Below are 23874 nucleotides of genomic sequence, written 5' to 3'. Positions count from 1 at the left end.
GCCTGGAATGAGGAAGTGGAGGCCAGAAATCTAGGTTACATTATCACCAAGGTGTTAAACAATACTGAACATCTTTATTTGTTGTTATACATTTGAGTTTGAGATTTCTTTACTTATGTTATGGTTTTTATAGCATTTTTATGTTATTTATTACATCATATTACTTCAGGTATCATAAGGTTTAGAATAGCTATGGAAAAGGACATGGACCACTCTAAAGTAAAAATATTCAATTGGAGGAGAGCCAATTTCAGTGGGATGAGTACAGATCTGGCCCAGGTAAATTGGAATCAAAGATTGGCAGGCAAAACCATAATTGAACAATGGGTAGCCTTTAAGGAGGAGATGGTTCAGGTACAGTCCAGGTACATTCCCACATGGGAGAAAGGTAGGGCAACTAAAGCCAGAGCTCTCTGGATGACAAAAGAGATAGAGAGTAAGATAAGGCAGAAAAAAAGAGGCGTGTGACAGATGTCAAGTTGATAATACAAGTGAGAACCAGGCTGATTATAGAAAGTTCAGAGAGGAAGTGAAAAAGGAAGAGGGGAAAAGAGAGAAAATGAGAATAGATTGGCAGCAAGCATAAAAAGGAATCCAAAAGTCTTTACATACGCATGTAAATAGTAAACGGGTAGTAAGAGGAGGGGTGGGGCCGATCAGAGTCCAAAAAGGAGATCTATTCATGGAGGCAGAGGGCATGACCCAGGTAATAATTGAGTACTTTGCATCTGCCTTTACCAAGGAAGGAGATGATGTCACAGTCTCAGTAAAGGAAGATGTAGTTGAGATACTGGATGGACTAAGAATTGATGAAGAGGAGTTACTAGAAAGGCTAGCTGCACTTAAAGTAGATAAGTCACCCGGTCCGAATGGGATGCATCCTAGGTTGCTGAGGGAAGGAAGGGTGGAAATTGCAGAGGTACTGGCCATAATCTTCCAAACATCCTTAGATATGGGGGTGGTGCCAGAGGACTGGAGAATTGCAAATGTTACTCCCTTGTTCAAAAAAGGGTGTAAGGATAAACCCAGCAATACTGGCCTGTCAGTTTAACCTCAGTGGTGGGGAAACTTTTAGAAACGATAATTCGGGACAGAATTAGCAGTCACGTGGACAAGTGTAGATTGATTAGGGAAAGCCAGCACGGATTTGTTAAAGGCAAATTGTGTTTAACTAACTTGAGAGAGTTTTTTGATGAGGTAACAGAGAGGGTAGATGAGGGCAATGCGGTTGAGATTGTGTATGTGGACTTTCAAAAGGCGTTTCATAAAGTGCCACATAATAGGCTTGTCATCAAGTGGGCAGTAGCAGCATGGATACAAAATTTGCTAAGTAAAAGGAAGCAGAGAGTAATGCTGAAAGGTTGTTTTTCAGACTGGAGGGAGGTGTACAGTGGTGTTCCCCAGGGATCGATACTAGGACCACTGCTTTTCTTGATATATATTAATGACTTGGACTTGGGTGTACAGGGCATCACTTCCAAATTTGCAGATGACACAAAACTTGGAAGAGTAGTGAACAGTGAGGAGGATAGCGATAGACTTCAAGAGGATATAGACAGGCTAGTGAAATGGACGGACACATGGTAGATGAAATTTAACACAGAAAAATGCGAAGTGTTACATTTCAGTAGGAAGAATGAGGAGAGGCAATATAAACTAGAGGGCACAATTCTAAACGGGGTACAGGAACAGAGAGATCTGGGGGTATATATGCACAAATCTTTGAAGGTGGCAGGGCAGATTGAGAAAGCGATTAAAAAAGCATGTGGGATCCTTGGCTTTATAAATAGAGGCATAGCGTACAAAAGCAAGGAAGTCATGATGAACCTTTATAAAACACTGGTTCGACCACAACTGGAGTATTGTGTCCAGTTCTGGGCACTGCACTTTAGGAAAGATGTGAAGGCTTTAGAGAGGGTGCAGAAAAGATTTACTAGAACGATTCCAGGGATGAGGGACTTCAGTTACATGGATAGACTGGAGAAGCTGGGGTTGTTCTCCTTGGAACAGAGAAGATTGAGAGGAGATTTGATAGAGGTATTTAAAATCATGAAGGGTCTAGACAGAATAGATAGAGAGGATCTGTTCTCATTGGCAGAAGGGTCAAGAACCAGAGAACACAGGCATAAGGTGATTGCCAAAAGAACCAAAGGTGACATTCGGAAAAACTTTTTTTAAAAACGCAGCCAGTGGTTATGATTGGGAATGCACAGCTCGAGGGCGTGATGAAGGCAGATTCAATCGTAGCTTTCAAAAGGGAACTGGATGAGTACTTGAAAGGAAAAAATTTGCAGGGCTATGGGGATAGGGTGGGGGAGTGGGACTAGCTGGATTGCTCTTGCATAGAGCCAGCATGGACTTGATGGGCCAAATGGCCTCCTTCCGTGCTTTAACCTTTCTATGATTCAGACAAATTAATGTCTCATTCAAACAGAGTTCGACAGCATAAAAATAAGTTCTATTCATGCCTATTGGATAGGATTCCTAATCAAAGCATGTGATGTGTACTTAAATTTGTATTATGGAGTACTGATGAATGGTACAAACCCAAAATATTATATATACAAAAGCTGACTGACCTACTGTGTGTTTCTAGCATTTTCTGTGTTTAATTTCAGATTTCCAGTTTTTCTTTTTATAATATTGCATTCTTCAGCACAACAGCAACAAGAATTGCTAGAAAATCTTGAAGCTGAAATAACTGGATCTGAACTGGCAACTATACAATAAAGGCATTTTGTATTTTTATATATATAAACCCTGCCATCTAGGTCTATTATTTTTACTTTGTGCACTTACCAAAATAAATCCACAATTTTATAATAGAATATCTTTGGTGTAAAAACACCTTCAAATATCACTTTTTTTTTAAAAAAAGGATTCAACATTGTAAATATAAATCAGCACACTACTAAAAGTCACCTAGAGGGTAGCAACACATTTTAGAAGTCCTTGTGCATAAATATGTATTTTGTTATGCATTCTCTTTTGTATAAATTGAATTACTTCATAAAGAATTAAATCATCTATGCCTCAAATATGTGTTCATCGACCATTTTTCATCTCTGGTTTATAGAAATCTTAATTCAAGCACATTGCTTTCTGTAAAAAGAGATATGTATATCAAAATTAACTATTAGAAATGAATTTTCAGAAGCCATTGAAGTGTTACTTTTCTAAAATGTATACTTATTAAAGGACTTGGGTGATTTGAGTTTGTTACAGGAAATATCGGATACAGTATTACAAATATAGGATGTTGCTGTACACAGTAACGAGCAAACAAAGAAACTTATTTCGATTCCATATTTTTCTAAATTTAACGTCAGCAACTTGTAGCAATATGGAAACCCAAAATAATGCCCTTTATAAATAGGGTGCCAAAATACTTCAACGATTAAAAGTCTAAAATAACAGCAAACGTAATAATGCCAAGGTACATTATGTAAAGTTAAAACATGAAGAATACATTTCCTCATAACACACATACCTACACATCTCCACACCTACTGATACCACAATAACACGGATCCCTCACACTCCAACAACCAATCACATCAGCATTAACTATCACATGTCTTTTAAGACAAGAGCCTCCGTCAACCTAACTTGGTTGGTGGACGCCCCGCCTCTGGGCCGTTTAGATTCGCTATGTGACGGCAACAACAACGCGAATGTACTCGAGGGAATGTCGTTTTCTGGTTTCCGATTGGTCAACCACACGTCAATCATGGCCATTCCTACATTTCCGGTCAACAAGATTGGTTGAACCTTACTCACTTGGAATGTTTTGGAGCGCGCGAGGGAGGCGGCGACAGTTGGTGGCTTTTTTTTTGTTTATTTAAAAATATTAAAGTCACGATTGACCGCGAGCTGTTTCAGTCCGTTAAAAGTGCGGAAAAAATTATCACCGTTTTATTTTTTTGCAAACTGCGGCGGGAGGCGGCTGTCCGTCCATGGACGCGCAGAGAGCGGCTGCGAGTAAAGGCGACAGCGACAGGTCGCGGGTAATGACAGCGCGCTAGTCGGGTTCGTGGACACCGTCAGCAGGGGACGGCCGACAGCCACTCCCAGGGGAGGGGGGAGCAGAGCAGGCCGCGGGGGGCTGGGGAAGGATCTCCGGCCCTCGCCGCCAACGTTAACTTCTATATTATTCCCTATACTTTTTATTTTATTTTGCCCCTCCCCCGTCGGTTACTTTAAGCCTTGTTTTACTGGATCTGGTTCACACATACTCGGTCACTCGGTCGATCGCCCGCTCCCTCCCCCTCTTCACTCCTGCTGCCGCTATTTTCCCTGTCGGCGTGGTCGCCAGTTTTTTTAGAGGAAGATGTCGGCGGCAACGGCCGTGGCGACAGCGGCGGAAAAAGTAGATGGTTTCACCAGGAAATCCGTGCGGAAGGCGGCCAGGCAGAAGAGGTCGCAGGGATCGTCGCAATTCAGGAGTCGGAGCAGCCCCGTCGAGATCCTGCTTCTCCCACCCATCAAAGGTACCGAGATTCAGGGACTGATCTGTCCATTTCACCATGAATGTATCCAGGTTCAGAGATCACCCCCGTCATCCATCAAAATATCCAGTTATGAACGCCACCCTCATCAACCATCAAAGTATCCAGGTTCAGAGAGCACCCCGACTCACCCATCCGAGTGTCCAGGTTCAGAGAGCACCCCGACTCACCCATCCGAGTGTCCAGGTTCAGAGAGCACCCCGACTCACCCATCCGAGTGTCCAGGTTCAGAGAGCACCCCGACTCACCCATCCGAGTGTCCAGGTTCAGAGAGCACCCCGACTCACCCATCCGAGTGTCCAGGTTCAGAGAGCACCCCGACTCACCCATCCGAGTGTCCAGGTTCAGAGAGCACCCCGACTCACCCATCCGAGTGTCCAGGTTCAGAGAGCACCCCGACTCACCCATCCGAGTGTCCAGGTTCAGAGAGCACCCCGACTCACCCATCCGAGTGTCCAGGTTCAGAGAGCACCCCGACTCACCCATCCGAGTGTCCAGGTTCAGAGAGCACCCCGACTCACCCATCCGAGTGTCCAGGTTCAGAGAGCACCCCGACTCACCCATCCGAGTGTCCAGGTTCAGAGAGCACCCCGACTCACCCATCCGAGTGTCCAGGTTCAGAGAGCACCCCGACTCACCCATCCGAGTGTCCAGGTTCAGAGAGCACCCCGACTCACCCATCCGAGTGTCCAGGTTCAGAGAGCACCCCGACTCACCCATCCGAGTGTCCAGGTTCAGAGAGCACCCCGACTCACCCATCCGAGTGTCCAGGTTCAGAGAGCACCCCGACTCACCCATCCGAGTGTCCAGGTTCAGAGAGCACCCCGACTCACCCATCCGAGTGTCCAGGTTCAGAGAGCACCCCGACTCACCCATCCGAGTGTCCAGGTTCAGAGAGCACCCCGACTCACCCATCCGAGTGTCCAGGTTCAGAGAGCACCCCGACTCACCCATCCGAGTGTCCAGGTTCAGAGAGCACCCCGACTCACCCATCCGAGTGTCCAGGTTCAGAGAGCACCCCGACTCACCCATCCGAGTGTCCAGGTTCAGAGAGCACCCCGACTCACCCATCCGAGTGTCCAGGTTCAGAGAGCACCCCGACTCACCCATCCGAGTGTCCAGGTTCAGAGAGCACCCCGACTCACCCATCCGAGTGTCCAGGTTCAGAGAGCACCCCGACTCACCCATCCGAGTGTCCAGGTTCAGAGAGCACCCCGACTCACCCATCCGAGTGTCCAGGTTCAGAGAGCACCCCGACTCACCCATCCGAGTGTCCAGGTTCAGAGAGCACCCCGACTCACCCATCCGAGTGTCCAGGTTCAGAGAGCACCCCGACTCACCCATCCGAGTGTCCAGGTTCAGAGAGCACCCCGACTCACCCATCCGAGTGTCCAGGTTCAGAGAGCACCCCGACTCACCCATCCGAGTGTCCAGGTTCAGAGAGCACCCCGACTCACCCATCCGAGTGTCCAGGTTCAGAGAGCACCCCGACTCACCCATCCGAGTGTCCAGGTTCAGAGAGCACCCCGACTCACCCATCCGAGTGTCCAGGTTCAGAGAGCACCCCGACTCACCCATCCGAGTGTCCAGGTTCAGAGAGCACCCCGACTCACCCATCCGAGTGTCCAGGTTCAGAGAGCACCCCGACTCACCCATCCGAGTGTCCAGGTTCAGAGAGCACCCCGACTCACCCATCCGAGTGTCCAGGTTCAGAGAGCACCCCGACTCACCCATCCGAGTGTCCAGGTTCAGAGAGCACCCCGACTCACCCATCCGAGTGTCCAGGTTCAGAGAGCACCCCGACTCACCCATCCGAGTGTCCAGGTTCAGAGAGCACCCCGACTCACCCATCCGAGTGTCCAGGTTCAGAGAGCACCCCGACTCACCCATCCGAGTGTCCAGGTTCAGAGAGCACCCCGACTCACCCATCCGAGTGTCCAGGTTCAGAGAGCACCCCGACTCACCCATCCGAGTGTCCAGGTTCAGAGAGCACCCCGACTCACCCATCCGAGTGTCCAGGTTCAGATAGCACCCCGACTCACCCATCCGAGTGTCCAGGTTCAGATAGCACCCCGACTCACCCATCGAAGTGTCCAGGTTCAGATAGCACCCCGACTCACCCATTGAAGTGTCCAGGTTCAGATAGCACCCCGACTCATCTATTGAAGTGTCCATGTTCAGATAGCACTTGCCCAATGCCCATCAAAGTATCTTAAGAGGTTTAGAGAGCCACCCCTTTCACATATCAAAGTATCCAGTTTTGAACACCAACTCCATTCATTCATAAATGCATCCAAATTCCAGAGATGATCCCCCACTCACTCAACAAAGTATCCTGTTTCAGATACCACTCATTCATCCATCAAAATATCGAGGTTCAGGGATTACACCATCACCCAACAATGTATAGACATCAGACACTTTAGTCCTCTACTCCCATTTATCAATAACAGATGTTACTCTCTACCTCAATAAAAGTATCAACATTCAGACTTTAGTGCCCTACTCACCCATCACTCTATTGTGATTTGGAGACTTTGCCTTGTCCCCCACTCACCCATCAAAGTATCAGCGTTCAGATGTCACCTCTCCATTCACCCATACAAGTATATAAATTCAGATTATTCTCCCATTCACCGAATAAAAGTATTGAGGTTAAAAAATGTTATCCCCACTCACCTAGAAGTGTCATTGTTCAGAGACTACCTTCCCATTCACCAAATCATCTAAGTTCAGAGGCTTTAGTTCCCACTCAGCTTGAAAAATATCAAGATTCAAAATTTACCCCCATTCACCAATAAAAATATAGAGGTTCAGAGACTTCAGCTCACACTCACCCTAAAAAGTATTGCAGTTCAGAGACGTAATGCTTTGAAGTATCAAAGTTCAGATACATTACCCCTGCTCCCTCTAACCCTTAGTAGTATTGAAGTTCAGAGACTTTACTGTTACTGAGAAGTATTGAGATTCACTGATTTCAGCAGTTTCTCTTCTCTCTGTCTCTGATCAGTTTTTAATTCTCTTCCTCCAGTAAAGGTAGAGTTTTGGTCTTTACCCCTCCCTTAAAGATTCAGAGGTTGAGAGAATTTACTCGTCCTAAATAAAAGTTAATTTAGCGATCTTCAACATCATCAAATTTATGTTTTTAAAATAATAGATTTGAACATTACTGTAGTTCCTTTAATGCTTAAAGTAGTGAGGGTCCATTTTAATATGAGATCTCTTGAGAACTTTTATGTCCTAATATGCACATGGCAGCATTGCTGAATATTTTTGTTTGACATTGTTTCTCGTTCTGTTCAGTATGTTGAGCAACTTAATGCATACTAGTTATTTTTTGAAAGTTTACAACTGCATAATTACACTGCACAGAAAAGTGACATTTCAATGTAATTGTATTTGAAAGCTAACTCACTGTAGTGAATTATTACTTAACTAATTTCAGGATGGGTTTTATTGCCATGAAATAAAAACAGTATTTGATGCTGATGTCGCTGATGTAGAAGACTAATTCATGTCTATACTGTCAGAACTGTGAATCTTGAAGTTGGAGACCTACTTACAAAGTCATAGGCATTTGCAGTACATAGTATTTAGCTTCAATGGGTGGTTACACCAAACAGTATTAGGTTTTCAAAAATGTAATTCTTAAAATCTATAAATTTGCACTAATTCAGTTCTATTTCCTGTGTATTTACATAAATATGTGGTGCTAGTGAAGTAAAAATTATTGACCTGTAGCAATCAATTAAAACTGCATTTTTAGTAGAAATTAGTCCTCTCTTTCCCCCCTTCCTGTTATTTCAAGTAAAGCAAATAATAAATTTAATATAGTTTTACATTAATTCCTTACTCCCCATTGATGTGCTTGGGGAAGAGAGAGGTTATCGGAATGTTGATCAAACTTTTCTCAAAAAAATTATAATCAGTTTTGTGTCCCTTGCTCATAGATGAGCTTTCACCCATCTTTTTTGACTTCCTCCTTTTTCCAGTGGATGAATGTGCCCCACAATATTTCCTTTTTATATATTGCACTGGAATTGCTTACACCAACAACATGATGGAATGCATTCTTCTCCCCTTTCCCTACATAAATTGCAACTTGTCCAAAACTACACTGCCTGCGATCTATTCTGTACAAGTCCCACTTGCCCCTCACTCTGGACCTCCTCAACCTCCATTGGTTTCCCATTTCCTGGTGTATTGAATTCAAAATCTTCACCCCCATTTGCTTGGTCTTTCTATCAATCCGTGTCCTTTGGTCTTCTGATTCTGGCCTCTGCTACATGCTCCCCCCTCCCCACCTGCATCCTATAGTGGCAGAGCCTTCACTAGTCTTGGCCTTTTCTCTCTGTAATTCTCTTCCTAAACCTCATTTCCTACCTTCAGAAGCCTCTTCAAAACCTATCCCTTCAACCTTGTTTTTGGCCATCTCCCCTAGCTCTCCTATTATTGCTTGGCATCGGTTTCTTAGCGCCTTGAGATATTTATTATATTAAAGGCATTACATAAATGCAACTAATTTCTAACAATCTATATTTCCCTTGTTAAAGTTTAAAATGGTGTTATGAGTAGGTGTGTTTTTATGTTAAAATTCAAATAATTCTGACACCTAAATATTATAAACATTACTGTAGTAGTCATTTGATAATGACACTTGAAACATTTTATGTAACAAGTGAATTATGTATATACTGTACAGTGCCTCCAGTTACATAAATGTGTTTTAAAAAAGCTACGGAATGTACTGAAGACAGTAAATCTTGATAATCAAAACTAATTGTACAGTGATGTCATAGGCATTAGTAACCTTTTATGAATGTCTCTCAGTGCTAATAGATTATCTGGAACATTATCCCCTATTGGATATCAGCTATCAGCAATCATGAGCATATACATTTTTAAAAAATGTCTTTAATATGGAAAAACAACCTGAGGGTGTTGCATAATAATTTTAATCTGAGGGGAAAGTCAAATAATGTTTTAATTCCTGTTCTCTGCTGCTTTGTAATGTTCAGTACATTATTTGATTCAGTAGCAACCTTGCAAGTAATTCAGCATGTGCTGTTCTATGACATCCTATGTGACTGTGACCATGGTAAACCACCCCTCCTCGTCCTTCTCGACCTGCATGCAGCCTTTGACACTGTTGATAACATCATCCTCCTCCAACGTCTCTCCTCTGTTGTCCAGCTGGGTGGGACTGCCTTTTCCTGGTCCTATTTATCCAGTCATAGCCAGAGAATCTGGTAGCAGGACATTGAGAGACTCAAAATAAAATCAAAAAGTCTCAACATGGTTTTATGAAAAGGAAATCGTGTTTGACAAAATTATTAGAGTTCTTTTGAGGAAGTAACGAGCAGGGTGGATAAAGGGGAACCAGTAGATGTAGTCTATTTGGATTTCCAAAAGGCATTCAATAAAGTGCCACATAAAAGGTTACTGCACAAGGTAAGAGCTCATGGTTTTGGGGCTAATATATTAGCATGGATAGAGGATTGGCTAACTAACAGAAAACAGAGAGTCAGGATAAAGGGGTCATTTTCAGGATGACAATCTAACTAGTGGGGTACCGCAGGAACCAGTGCTGTGGCCTCAACTATTTACAATCTATATCAGTGACTTGGATGAAGGAAGCGAGTGTACTCTGGCCAAATTTGCTGATGATACAAAGAAAGGTGAAAAAGTAAGTTGTGAGGAGGACACAAAGTGTCTGCAAAGGGATATCGATAGGTTAAGTGAGTGGGCAAAAATTTGACAGATGGAGTATAATGTGGGAAAATGTGAAGTCATCCACTTCGGAGGAAGAATGAAAAAGCAAAATATTATATAAATGGCCAAAGACTATAGAATGCTGCGGTACAGAGGGATTTGGGTGTCCTCATACATGGAACACAAGAAGTTAGCATACTGGTGCAGCAGGTAATTGGGAAGGCAAATGGCGTATTGGCCTTTATTTCAACGGGGATTGAGTAATAAAAGCAGGAAAGTCTTGCTACAACTGTTCAGGGTGCTGGTGAGACCACACCTAGAGTACTGCGTACAGTTTTGGTCCCCTTATTTAAGGAAGGATATACTTGGAGGCGGTTCAGAGAAGATTCATGAGGTTGATTTCTGGGTATGGAAGGGTTTTCTTATGAGCAAAGATTGAACAGGTTGGGCCTATAATCACTGGAGTTTAGAAGAATGAGAGGAGATCTTACTGAAACATACAAGATTCTGAGGGGGCTTGACAGGGTAAATGCTTAGAGGATGTTCCCCCTCATAGGGGAATCTAGAACTAGGGGGCATAGTCTCAGAATAAGGGGACGCCCATTTAAGACGGAGATGAGGAGAAATTTCTTCTCAAGTTGTGAACCTTTGGTGGAGGCTGAGCCACTGAATATGTTCAGGGCTGAGTTGGACAATTTTTTGATTAGCAAGAGAGTCAAAGGATATGGGGAACAGGTGGGAAAGTGGTGTTGAGGCCAGAATCAGATCAGCCATGATCTCATTGAAGGGCCAAATGGCCTACTCCTACTCCTATCTCTTATGTTATGTAATCACCTGTCGTGGCTTCTCTTCCCGCTCCCGCAACGTTACCTCTGGAGTTCCCCCTCCGTTGCCCCCTCCTATTTCTCATATACGTGCTGCCCATCGGCGACATCATCCGAAAACACGACGTCAGGTTCCACATGTACACTGATGATACCCAACTCTACCTCGCTCGACCCCTCCATTGCCTCTGACTTATCACGCTCTTGTCTGAAATTTCCTCCAATTGAATATTGGGAAGATCGATGCCTTTGTCTTCCGTCCCCACCACAAAGTCCGTTCCCTAGCAACTGACTCCATCCCTCTCCTGGCCGCTGACTCAGGCTGAGCCAGACTGTTTGCAACCTTGGCGTCCTATTTGAACCTGACCTGAGCTTCCGACTCTATATCCTCTCCATTATCAAGACCGTCTACTTCCACCTCTGTAACATCACCCGTCTCTGCCCCTGCCCCAGCTCATCTGCTGTTAAACCCTCATTCATGCATTTGTTACCTCACGACTTGATTATTCCAACGCTTTTCTGGCCGGCCTTCCATTTTGCACTCTATGTAAACTTGAGCTCATCCAAAATTCTGTTGCCCGTATCCCAACTCTCACCAAGACCCTGCACCCATCACTGCTGACCTATGTTGGCTCCCGTCCGGCAACGCCTCTATTTTAAAATTCTCATCCTTGTTTTCAAATCCCTCCATGGCCTTGCCCCTCCCTGTCTCTATAACCTCCACCAGCCCTACAACCCTTCGAGATCTCTGCGCTCCTCCAATTCTGGGCTCTTGTGCAACCCCGATTTTCATCGCTCCAGCACTGGTGGCCGTGCCTTCAGCTGCCTAGGCCTTAAGCTCTGGAATTCCCTCCCTACACCTCTCTGCTTGTTCTACTCAAAAGTACCTCATTGGCTTTGAAGTGCTTTGCGACGTCCTGAAGTCTTGAAAGGTGCTATATAAATGCAAGTTTGTTCTTTTTCTGTTGGTGTGTGTCGTGTAAAAACAATAAACTGTGTGGTAGCAATGAAGTGTTGTACTATTAGGAAGTTTATTTTTAAAAAATAATCAATTTTGTGTTCATATATTGCAGATGTCATTGTGATATTGAATTGTTAGGTCTTCACTCTTCCTGTCCACACTTCTCTAATTTTAAAATCCATAGCTTGATTGTACTTTTTTGATGGGTAATTGGACTAAATAAAATTGGTTTCACTTCAGATTGGAAGGTATTTTTTCTGTCGCTCCGTCTCCGTCTCCCTCTCCCTCCTTTTTCTCTCCCCCCTCCTTTTTCTCTCCCCCTCCTTCTCTCTCCCCCTCCTCCTCTCTCTCCCCTCCTCCTCTCTCTCCCCTCCTCCTCTCTCTCCCCTCCTCCTCTCTCTCCCCTCCTCCTCTCTCTCCCCTCCTCCTCTCTCTCCCCTCCTCCTCTCTCTCCCCTCCTCCTCTCTCTCCCCTCCTCCTCTCTCTCCCCTCCTCCTCTCTCTCCCCTCCTCCTCTCTCTCCCCTCCTCCTCTCTCTCCCCTCCTCCTCTCTCTCCCCTCCTTTCTTTTTCTGTCACAATACTTAAACTCTAGAAGTACTTCCTAATATGAATGTGCTTGACTTTAGAAAACCATGGTTGGCTGCTTTTAGATTCCCTTTGCTGTGAATGAACAGGCTCTACTTGTGGTAGTTTCACAATGCTGCGGCTGGCAGCTGCCCCGAGTCTGGCTGGCGTACTGTAAAGCAAATGATCTGGGACTTGAGTTGATGGGACCCAGCCAAAGAACAGGTTTTCACTGGGGCCTCTGAAGGCAGTCGGGTTCTGTGTTTCTACCCTTTATCTTGTCCTCTACAAGAAATATAAATACTTTATCTGGAGACAAAGGCATCACTTTATCTGGCCACGGGCACGCTGGGCATTCAGGCCACCTGTGTAGACCAATTGATTTGATTTTCCTTCCCTAAAACATTGCAATACAAACAAGACAGATGCCTTTCACAAGGCCCATCAGGTACTCCTTAAAACTTCTTCAAATGTTCTCATAATGTAAAGAGGGCACGACTTGTCATCAGAAATTGAATTTGTGAGACTCTTGTATGGGTGAACCTTTTGAGGTTTTGAGCGGTTTCACCTACAATAAGGAATGTAGCTAAGAACTAGTTGCACCAAGAACGAGTGTCATTAGACTTTGAAGGAAAGAAAGTGCTGAAAGAGATAATAGCCTTTGTTGAGTAATATATATTTTGCAGTGCTAAAATTATCCCATGGAAAAATACGCTTGATTATTCTAGTGAAAGTCTGCCAATTAAGAAAATTTTCTGGTTTTATCTTTAGGTAGACAATGTAAATATTAAAAATTGGCTTCAGATAGCTGTATTTTTAAAAGAGCTTGTTTATCTTAGTTAATGGAGTAGGCAATAAACAAAAGTGGCCAGATCCATCCACTCATTCCATGAATGTTGCCCAGTTGCCCTTACTGGTGCCATGGCTTGTATTCAGAAACAAATTAGGTTCAAGTTTGCTTGGTGGCTGGGCAGTCTCACTGAAGTGCTCATGTATGCAAGTTCACAGACTGGAGGAGGAAGACAAATTCATTGTCACGTGATATGCTTGATTGGAAGATAGTTAATGATTCAACGTTGACATTTGTGACATGAAAGGTTTCTTTTGACCACAAAGTTACTGCACTAGCTGCTCAACTTTAGTTGGCCCAGTTGGTAGCTGCGTACGTGTGGTGGGCAGGAATTTCAATTGACCCATCTACATCATTACATTGGGAAGTCTTTTTCATCAAAATTTCTTGAAGATTATTGGATTTTGTAAGAAATAAATGCTAAAGAAGATAATTTAACTTCTTGTAGATTCTATCTTTAGTGTTATCTAAATATTTGTCACATTTTGATTTTTTTTCATATATTTTTCTTGTGTTCAATGCAGACTTCTGCTTCCAAAGAGAAGCCTCGTTAACTATGAACTGAAACACGACCGTGACCTTGCAGTGCATGAATTAATCTGGGATAGCAGACAGAGTAGTTAAAGGTGAACCTTGTTTTACTGTTGAGATATGCACTGGAACTAGTACAGGATCTCTGCACAAACTCCTGGACCTTGAAATTCCTGAGACTGGGATGGCAGAATGAGGTTACAAGATGGAGGGGGAAGGGAGTCTGGAATTTGGGGTGGGACCAGGTTCTGCCAGGTCGCTGACCTTTTTACATGTTGTTAAATTTCAATGAGAGAGGAGCGTGTACTTCCTGTACCTGCCGTGCCCCCCCCCCACCCCCAACCTTCTGTCATGACGTCACTCAACGGTGGGTCGGATGAGATGAAGTTTCTCATCAGTTCTGTCTTTATTGTGGTCAACGTTTATAGTGGTGGAGCGGGACTCGAGGAATTTTGGCTCCATAATCTCTTGGACCGATTGCAACACCACACTGACAAACTTTAAGATTAGGATGAAAATGATGAGTCACATTATTAAGAAGTGACATTAGTAGAAGTATGATTAAAAGAAGTTATGTTGAACCTTTCTAAACACTGGTTCATCACAGCTGGAGTATTGTGTCCAATTCTAGGCACTGCAATTTAGGAAGGATGTGAAGGTGCACCTTAGAGAAAGTGCAAAATAAGATTTACTATAATGGTTCCAGGGATGAGGGACATGGATAGACTGGAGAAACTGGGTTTGTTCTCCTTAGAGCGGAGAAGGTTGAGAGGAGATTTGATAGAAGTGTTCAAAATCATGAAGGGTTTGGATAAAGTAAATAAAGAGAGATTGTTCCCAATGGTGGAAGGGTCGAGAACCAGAGGACACAGATTTAAAGTGATTGGCAAAAGAACCAAAGGCGACATGAGGAAAAACTTTTTTACACAGCGAGTAGTTATGATCTCGAATGTGCTTCCTGAAAGGATGGTGGATGCAGATTCAATCGTGGCTTTCAAAAAGGAATTGGATAACTACTCGAGGGGAAGGGCTACGGAGAAAGAGTGGGGGAATGGGACTAACTAGATTGTTCTTATAAATAGCTGTTAAGGGCTTGATGGGCTGAATGGCTGCCTTCTGTGCTGTAACCATTCTATCACTCTATGATTCAAACAAACAAAATAGTCTAGCTAGATTATAAATCTTAACTCATTGTGTTTCTTTCAAAGCAATAAAATCTTGAAGCCTTTAGCAGTTCTCTCCAATACTGTAAACAAGTTAGACCACGCGCTCTTGATCAAAAGCTTTTACATAAGAATTGAACCCCACAGAGTCTTTTGTCAGCCTTTGATTGTATAGTGGTGCAGTGAGAAGGGAAATGAAAAACTGATGCAGAGGAAGATCAAAACATTATCCTTCATTCAAAACTGTCAGTCAAAGAGAAATTCAAGGGCACAAGGACTGCCTGACAGATTTACTGATTTTAATTTTTAATACCCATAAAACCAAGCATCTCTGCTATCGGTGAATGAGAGTCTTCCTCTGTGTGGGATGGGCAATACAGAAATTGATTTGTTTCCAATGCTTGTTAAGTAATCCACATAAACAGGGGTCAGATGACTTCCTTTGAAGTGCCATTTACATACTAGCCAGGGATGTAAATTCCTGGAGACATGCTGGCCTCAGCCAGCTGCCATAGAAAACAATTTTAGAAAAACAAGAAGGCATTGGATTAGGTAAAAATATGTTAAACATATATAATCTGGAAAGATCTGTAACTGACAGTATTCTGTCACTGTTTACTGTCAGTAACTTGCTGCGTCTTACAGTTTCTGTGTATATCTTACTAAATAAATCTGACTTAATTTTAGCCTGAATGTGATGGTCTGTAGTACTTGGGCATGCAATGTGATTGCCAGTCCAATATATCGTGGTTAAGGGTTGATTGATAGGCCAGTAGAATGCATAAGAATAGTGACTTTTGATTTAGAGCAATAGAATTGCAACTTTTGGTTTAGAGACAATTTAGTCTACTTATGGAAGCTGCCTTTTTGTTGCAATACAAGTTAAAAGTGAGAGAAAATCTGTACAGTCACAATTATGTTAAATGTCCTTGTGGTTTTTACATTTTTGGATAAAACAGCCAGATTTTAGACAGTCTTGATGGGGTTAGCAGCTTGCTGATAGATGGGAGTGTGCATGCAGTCAATTCTTTTAATTAAGTGTGCTTTAGAGACTATAGTGTTCTTCAATAAAGTTCTAATTAGTTTGTTGGCTCTTTGCTATGCACATATTCGTTGTTGAATTGACTGAATATAATGTTCAGATGTTTTTAAAAGTCTAATGGGAATTGTCAGTTTTTCTCAGGATTATTCTTATTTTCTTGGCCTTGGTCTGTTCATAAGGAGACCTGTATGAGTGACAAGGAAGGAGACCAATATAATTTACTTTTTATATGGTGTAAATTTTGACTGTGATGTGTCTACAGATCTTTGTACTCCAACTACTGTACTACAAAAAATAGATTAGGTGGCTGTTGGAATTTGTTCTTCATGCTGTTGGCTTGATTAATATGTAACTTCGTGTATTAAAATGGATTGGAATATGCTTTGGTGGAATTTTTCAGAGATACTAATTGTGTATGTGAGGAAAAGTTATTTTAAAACTGAGTTTTAATCTGCCTGAGGAAGTATGGAAACAATTTAAAATATGACTGTCAGTTAATGCAAATATCTACACAAGCAAACTGGTTATCTTGTAATACGTCTTCTAGTACTAAACAGCATATAATAGGCACACAACAAATTAAGTTTAATAGCCTTAGAGGATTGTTAAGAATTCCCATAGTTTTATTTCATTTTCTGCATGAATGAACCCACCAAAGCAATCAATAGAAACAATTTTTAAAAATATTTTATTCTAATATATTTTGTGATCTGTTAGTGAATGGTGATGCAATATATTCGTGGAATATTGTTGTGGTGAGTTCCCAAGGCACATTAGTGGTCAGTTCAAAAGCAAATAATCTGCCTACTGTCACAACTGAGATGATATTATGAAATGAGGAGAAAATGGGTATTTTTAAAAATGTTTTTGTTCTAGTGTTTCTGTGCTTTAAGATCAATAGCTCAGGAGTGCAGCATTTAATCTAGTTACATGGTTGTTGCATGGTTCCAAAACCCATGCTGGCTACCACTCAAACCTGTTGACTAATGTTGTGCTTTTGGCTAGACAGCCAAACTATAGATGGAACACTTTCCAGTCAGCGTGGAATCTTCTCTGTAGGTGTGGTTGTGGGGTGGTGCTTTTACTCCGGAGCAGCCACACCGTCTGTCAGCTGAAGAAGCCATTGATGTACGTGTTCCTGCAGACATCCTGGCCTGATATCCCTGTTTGTATCATGGGTGGGGGGAGAGAAGGGAGAAATAGGTGCAGTCAAAAGATGTTGACAGGAGAAGGGGGAACTATTGTAAATTTGTTGATAATTGTATATCATCTTTCAAATACTACATCAACTCATCTTGATTATTTTAAAAAGAAAACTATTCGTTTCTATTTAAAATCCGAGAAAGCCATCTTTTGTAGTTCTTGCAAATAATTCATCTTTTGCTTCTTCTACACAGGCATACTTTGACTGACTTTTCCTCTAATTTCCACGTGTCTATTCACTGACTGGAGAGATTGTGGAAGCCTTTTGTCATCAGACAACACATTGTTGGGTACCCTGTTTTGTACACTTGCAACCTTGTTCCTTTGTTCAAAAATCACACCATAGTAATAATTTGCAGGCAGGAGAAGACCATTGGTCCATCTAGCCTACCTAGCCGTAGTATTCTGGTTCCTTCTTGAAGTCACTACCAGTGCTGGTAATCTGTTCCACATACCACACTTTTAGTTTTTTTAAAAAAAGGTCCTCCTGCATTTCCTATTTTCTTTTGTTGTCCTTAATTTGTAAACATGACCTCTTGTCCATGGAAGAAAAGCTAATTTGGATCTAATTTGTCCAAACCTTTCACAATTTTAAGCACTTCTATCATATCTCCTCAATTTTCTCTTTTCAAGAGAGGAAAAAACACAGAGTAGCCTAACTTTCCTTATACATCATTCACTAACTCTTCTCTGTACGCCTTCCAATAACTGAATATCCTTTTTGAAATAGGGAGACCAAAACTGCATCAGTACTCCAGATGTAGTCGCACTAGGGCTAAATGCAGTTTTAAAATGACCTCTCTGGATTTATGTTATATTCCTTGCTATGCTTTCCAAAATTTTGTTTGTTCCCACGTTATTAAAAAAAATATTGTGCAATAAAAATAGAAAATGTTGGAAACACTCAGCAGGTCAGGCAGCGTCTGTGGAGTGAGAAACAGAGTTAATGTTTCAGTTCGATGACCTTTCATCAGATATTAGAGATGAACAGCTTTTGAGCAAGTACAGAGCTCGGGAAAAGGGCAGGGTGGGCGCAGGAAAGAATAAAGGGGAAGGTCTGTGATGGGGTGGAGGGCAGGAGTGATTAATTGACAAAAGGGATGATGGTGCAAGATAAAAGGTGATTATGGGACAAGTAAGAAACAATAGATGGGTCCAGAGGAGGTGTAAATGCAGAACAGCAGAGGGGGAAGGAAGCATGGAAATTCTGGCAAAGAGGAGAAGGCTCCCGTGGTCTGGGAATCTGGCGGAGCAAGGTAGGTATGCCCAGGGATGCGGACCACTCCAAGCACCAGGCCACACCACCTCTACTCCCAGTGGTTCTGGTGCAGCCATTCTCCATTACCAGCACCTGCTGTCTGAGAAAATGGGGGCGGTGGTTAACATCTAAAATTGTTAAACTCAGTGTTAAGGCTGGAAGGCTGTAAAGTGCCTTATAGAAATATGAAGTCCTGTTCCTCGAGCTTGCGTTGAGCTTCATTGGAACAGTGTAGGAGGCCAGGGATAGAGAGGTCAGAGTAGGATGGTGACTTAAAGTGGCAAGCGACTGGAACCTCAGGGTCATGCTTGCGGACTGAACAGAAGTGTTCATTAAAGTGATCACCCAATCTGCCTTTAGTCTCCCCAATATAGAGGAGATCGCAATGTGAGCAGCAAATAGTATACTAAGTTGGAAAAAGTACAAGTAAATCGCCGTTTCACCCAGAAGGAGTGTTTTGGGCCCTGGATGGTGGAAAGGGCAGGTGTAACATCTTCTGCGCTTGCTTGGGAAGGTGCCGGGGGATGGGCAGCAGGTGTTGGGGATGATGGAGGAGTGAACCAGGGTGTCGTGAAGGGAATGGTCACTTCGGAATGCTGAAAGAGGAGGGGAAGATGTGTTTGGTGGTGGCATGGCAGAGGATGATCCGTTGAATGTGGAGGCTGCTGGGATGGAAGGTGAGGACGAGGGGGACCCTATCATGGTTCTGGGAGGGAGGAGAAGAGGTGAGGACAGAAGTTCTTGAAATGGGATAGACACGGTCAAGGGCTCTATCAACTATGGTGGAGAGGAATCCTCAGCTGAGGAAACACAGACATTTCAGAGGCACTGGTGTGGAAGGTGGCATCGTCGGAACAGATGCAACGGAGACTGAAAAACTTGGAGAATGGAATAGAGTCCTTACAGGAAGCGGGGTGGGAGGAAGCATAATCAAGGTAGCCATGGGAGCTGGTGGGCTTATAATAGACACCGGTGGACGGTCTAGCCCTAGGTAGAGAAGTTGAGGAAAGAAAGGGAAGAGTCGGAGATGAACCATGTGAAGGTGAGGGAGGGATGGAAGTTGGAAGCAAAGTTGATTAAATTTCCTAGTTGTGCAGATGGTTTTAGTGACCTGTCCACCAAACATGACATGGTGTAGGTGGGGCTGTTTTAGCAGCAGGGGCATGAAAACGGCAGACAAAATAACATGGTCACTGTCAGTTTAACTGCTCCAAGCCCACTTGTTCCTTACTGTACTGGTAGTAGAACAACCTCACTACTGAGCATTGCCTTGGTAGCTGTGCAGAGGTGTGGGGCTAGATGTGTCCTCTACTGTGCCCACAACTTCTACTTGGTAGTTTTACAATTTGAGGTTTTTTTGCACCACACAACTTTGTACAATTAATGAAAAAGCACAATTTCAGCTGTATAGCAGTTATACTAGTGTTTACTGACACAGAGCTTGGAACAGCTGGGCTGTTATTGGCCATGTTTTTTTTACCTCAGCTGACTGCTTTTGTCACAACCACTATTTAAATTGGTGTGGTCTGAAGCCATGTTGGACACCTGTACCATTTATAATGGTAAATGGAAGCTGAATGATAATTCAGGTCCTGTTTACCACAATAAATCCAGCGTGAGAGAAAACTATGAATGTCGTTGGATCCTTTTTAAACTGGCAGGTGTTTTAAACTAATTAAATAAATGTTATTGTGTTGATGCCTAGCCTACACTCTAGATTTAAAGATTTTTCTTTTTTTCAAAGTGATCCTAGATCTTAATGGCATTTCAGTCAATGGTGTGACATCATAATCTGGAGACAAAAAGCGAAGTTATGACAGCAATTGGTGGCTCTTCTCGTTATTGATATATTTATTCAGTAACTTGTTTTTCCTGAGCAGATGAAATGAAAACTGCATTCATGCTGGAAGCAAGATATTGAGTGATCAGTGTATAAATAGAAGTTGTTTGGAGCTTAGACCTTCCACTTAAAAGTTTTGCAATGATATTGCAGTGCTTAAGAATTCATATTTCAAAACCAGCTACTGATGGGGAGAAGGAAAGAGAAAGCGAGGAGGAGAATGTTTCGCAACTGTCTATCAAACATTGATTTTGAGCTGTGACTTTACTACTGCACTTGCTCAAGTGGTATTAAGTTGGGAGTAATTCTGATCAGCCGAGACACTTGCAAGTGGGGAAGAGCAAGACGGTTGAAACCAAAAGCAGCAGAACAAACAGTCTTCAAGACTTTGCATGAATTATCTGTTGTTTTTTATTCAATCCCTTGTCGTTAACTAGAAGTGACCTAGGCTTAAGATCATTTTTTAAAAACTGATAGCTATTAACAAATGGGGAAGTAAGCACATTACATGTGGAACCCCATGGTCAGATCTTAATTTATATTTTAAAATGGCCAAGTTGCCTGTTGCAAACCCTTCATGGGAATTTTAAATCTGCTGAGCAATAAAAATCCATGAAAATGAAAATTGAAAAAAAGAAAAACATGTGCAAAAGTGTGTCTTGCATTTCAGTAAGTCCTGTTGAAGAAACCATAGGTTCCACAGGTAGCAAAATAGATATACCACTGGTGTGTGTTGCTGCACTGAGTTAAAGTCAGGTTCAGAATGGAGTTCCAATTTTCATAACTGAAGTGTCATCTAGTCTCCAGTGAAACAATGAAGAAGTAAGTTATGTTAGAAGAGAATTAACATTAATAGCACTAAAGAGTGACAAATCCCCAGGACCAGATGGTTTCCATCCCAGGGTTTTAAAGGAAGTAGGTGAGCAGATTGCAGATACCCGAACTATAATCTTTCAAAGTTCTCTAGATTCAGGAATTGTCCCTCCAGATTGGAAAATTGCACATGTCACTCCGCTTTTTAAGAAAGGAGAGAGAGGGAAACCGGGGAATTATAGACCAGTTAGCCTAACATCTGTTGTGGGGAAATAGCTGGAGTCTATAATTAAGGATAGGGGGACTGAACACCTTGAGAATTTTCAGTTAATCTGGGAGAGCCAGCATGGATTTGTGAAAGGTAGGTCGTGCCTGACAAACCTGATTGAATTTTTTGAAGAGGTGACTAAAGTAGTGGACAGGGGAATGTCAATGGATGTTGTTTATATGAACTTCCAGAAGGCATTTGATAAGGTCCCACATAAGAGACTGTTAGCTAAGTTAGAAGCCCATGGAATCGAGGGAAAAGTACGGACTTGGTTAGGAAATTGGCTGAGCGAAAGGCGACAGAGAGTAGGGATAATGGGTAAGTATTCACATTGGCAGGATGTGACTAGTGGAGTCCCGCAGGGATCTGTTTTGGGGCCTCAATTGTTCACAATATTTGTTAACGACTTAGATGAAGGCATAGAAAGTCTCATATCTAAGTTTGCCGACGACACAAAGATTGGTGGCATTGTAAGCAGTGTAGATGAAAACATAAAATTACAAAGCGATATTGATAGATTAGGTGAATGGGCAAAACTGTGGCAAATGGAATTCAATGTAGACAAATGTGAGGTCATCCACTTTGGATCAAAAAAGGATAGAACAGGGTACTTTCTAAATGGTAAAAAGTTTAAAAACAGTGGATGTCCAAAGGGACCTAGGGGTACAGGTACATAGATCATTGAAGTGTCATGAACAGGTGCAGAAAATAATCAATAAGGCTAATGGAATGCTGGCCTTTATATCTAGAGGACTAGAGTACAAGGGGGCAGAAGTGATACTGCAGCTATACAAAACCCTGGTTAGACCGCACCTGGAGTACTTTGAGCAGTTCTGGGCACCGCACCTTCGGAAGGACATATTGGCCTTGGAGGGAGTGCAGCGTAGGTTTACTAGAATGATACCCGAACTTCAAGGGTTAAGTTACGAGGAGAGATTACACAAATTGGGGTTGTATTCTCTGGAGTTTCGAAGGTTAACGGTTGATCTGATCGAAGTTTATAAGATATTAAGGGGAACGGATAGGGTGGATAGAGAGAAACTATTTCTGCTGGTTGGGGATTCTAGGAGTAGGGGGCACAGTCTAAAAATTAGAGCCAGACTTTTCAGGAGCGAGATTAGAAAACATTTCTACACACAAAGGGTGGTAGAAGTTTGGAACTCTCTTCCGCAAACGGCAATTGATACTAGCTCAATTGCTAAATTCAAATGTGAGATAGATAGCTTTTTGGCAACCAAAGGTATTAAGGGATATGGGCCAAAGGCAGGTATATGGAGCTAGATCACAGATCAGCCATGATCTTATCAAATGGTGGAGCAAGCACGAGGGGCTGAATGGCCTACTCCTGTTCCTATGTTCCTATTATATGAGCACAATATTTTAAGGTGTTACTTGAACAGGAGCTAAATTTAGTTCTCAAAGCTGTTGTGGAAGCTCAGAGTAATTTGCTCTTGGGCTCCCCGAGATTTTGACCTCTGGTGGCACGGATTTGCAGATAAACTGAGTGACAAACCAAGCAATTAATTTACTAGATTAATCTTTTAATGACATTGCTACTTGGAAGATTATGTTCGGTACCAAGTTCTCCAAAAGCGAAATATTTATTTGATTAACACATGCAAGCTATATGTGCCTTGGCAATAGTCAGTGCTACCTGTGCAGTGACATTTATATTCCCTTCGCACTGTATAAAGCAAAACGAGTTTTGTATCTGTTCTCTGGCCTTCCCCTCTGCCATATACCATTCACTGAGTGAAATGAATATTGTGGCATGCATGTTGCCAAATACAGCGCAGGAAAATTGAGTGCAAACTTTGAGCTCAGCCATTATGGGCATTACAAACTGGCTGGTACAGTTGAGATGCATTGCAGAACATCACCTTTAGCAGTTGAGACAGATGCTGAGGGAAGTATAATTGCAAAATTAGCCAGATGTGAGAAGCCGCACAAATTTAGTCCTCTTCATGTATTTGCACTCCAGATAACTCAGATCATGAATTCACCATGTAGTATTTGGATGGAGAAATGTGTGGTGCCACGTACTGCTTAATTGGGAACTGCAATGCAGTTCATCTGTTTGGATTCTCATTGTTTTATTTGGATTCCTATGGACTCTAAATATTGCTTTTATTGATCTTTCCTTAAGAGCAGGGCAGTGAAATGTTTTGTTGTAGAAAAGTTTGGGGAGGAGAAGGAGGCACTTTTTTTCCTCTAACAGTACACTGCCCTTTTTGGGAGGACTAGATGTGGAATCAGAGCTTTCTCAAATAGACTTTAATGGAAAAAAATTTTTGTTAAGGAATCTTGTTGCCAATAATTATGACATAGTTAAAAAA

At 42.6% G+C, this 23874-nt stretch overlaps 1 protein-coding gene and 1 long non-coding RNA gene across 4 annotated transcripts in view; one reads left to right on the top strand and one right to left on the bottom strand.

The window, feature by feature from the left end:
* Nucleotides 1–3573, bottom strand: part of LOC137324539 (uncharacterized) — a 35728-nt gene extending 32155 nt beyond the window's left edge. For 2 of the 3 annotated variants that reach the window (XR_010963656.1, XR_010963657.1), the window contains exon 1: nucleotides 3491–3573. This is a non-coding gene — a long non-coding RNA (uncharacterized lncRNA). The remainder of the gene's footprint in view (nucleotides 1–3490) is intronic. The other variant, XR_010963658.1, reaches the window with a different exon arrangement.
* A 183-nt stretch (nucleotides 3574–3756) lies between these two features.
* The window catches only part of ppp2r5a (protein phosphatase 2, regulatory subunit B', alpha isoform), a 162335-nt gene continuing 142217 nt past the window's right edge, over nucleotides 3757–23874 (top strand). Inside the window, exon 1 of the mRNA XM_067988945.1 lies at nucleotides 3757–4490. Within this exon, the coding sequence (XP_067845046.1) occupies nucleotides 4331–4490 (160 nt within the window). The 5' untranslated portion in view covers nucleotides 3757–4330. The remainder of the gene's footprint in view (nucleotides 4491–23874) is intronic.

Source organism: Heptranchias perlo, chromosome 8 (assembly GCF_035084215.1).
Source record: "Heptranchias perlo isolate sHepPer1 chromosome 8, sHepPer1.hap1, whole genome shotgun sequence".
In the NCBI taxonomy this organism is placed as follows: Eukaryota; Metazoa; Chordata; class Chondrichthyes; order Hexanchiformes; family Hexanchidae; genus Heptranchias; species Heptranchias perlo.
This window is presented reverse-complemented; position numbering and strand designations above follow the sequence as displayed.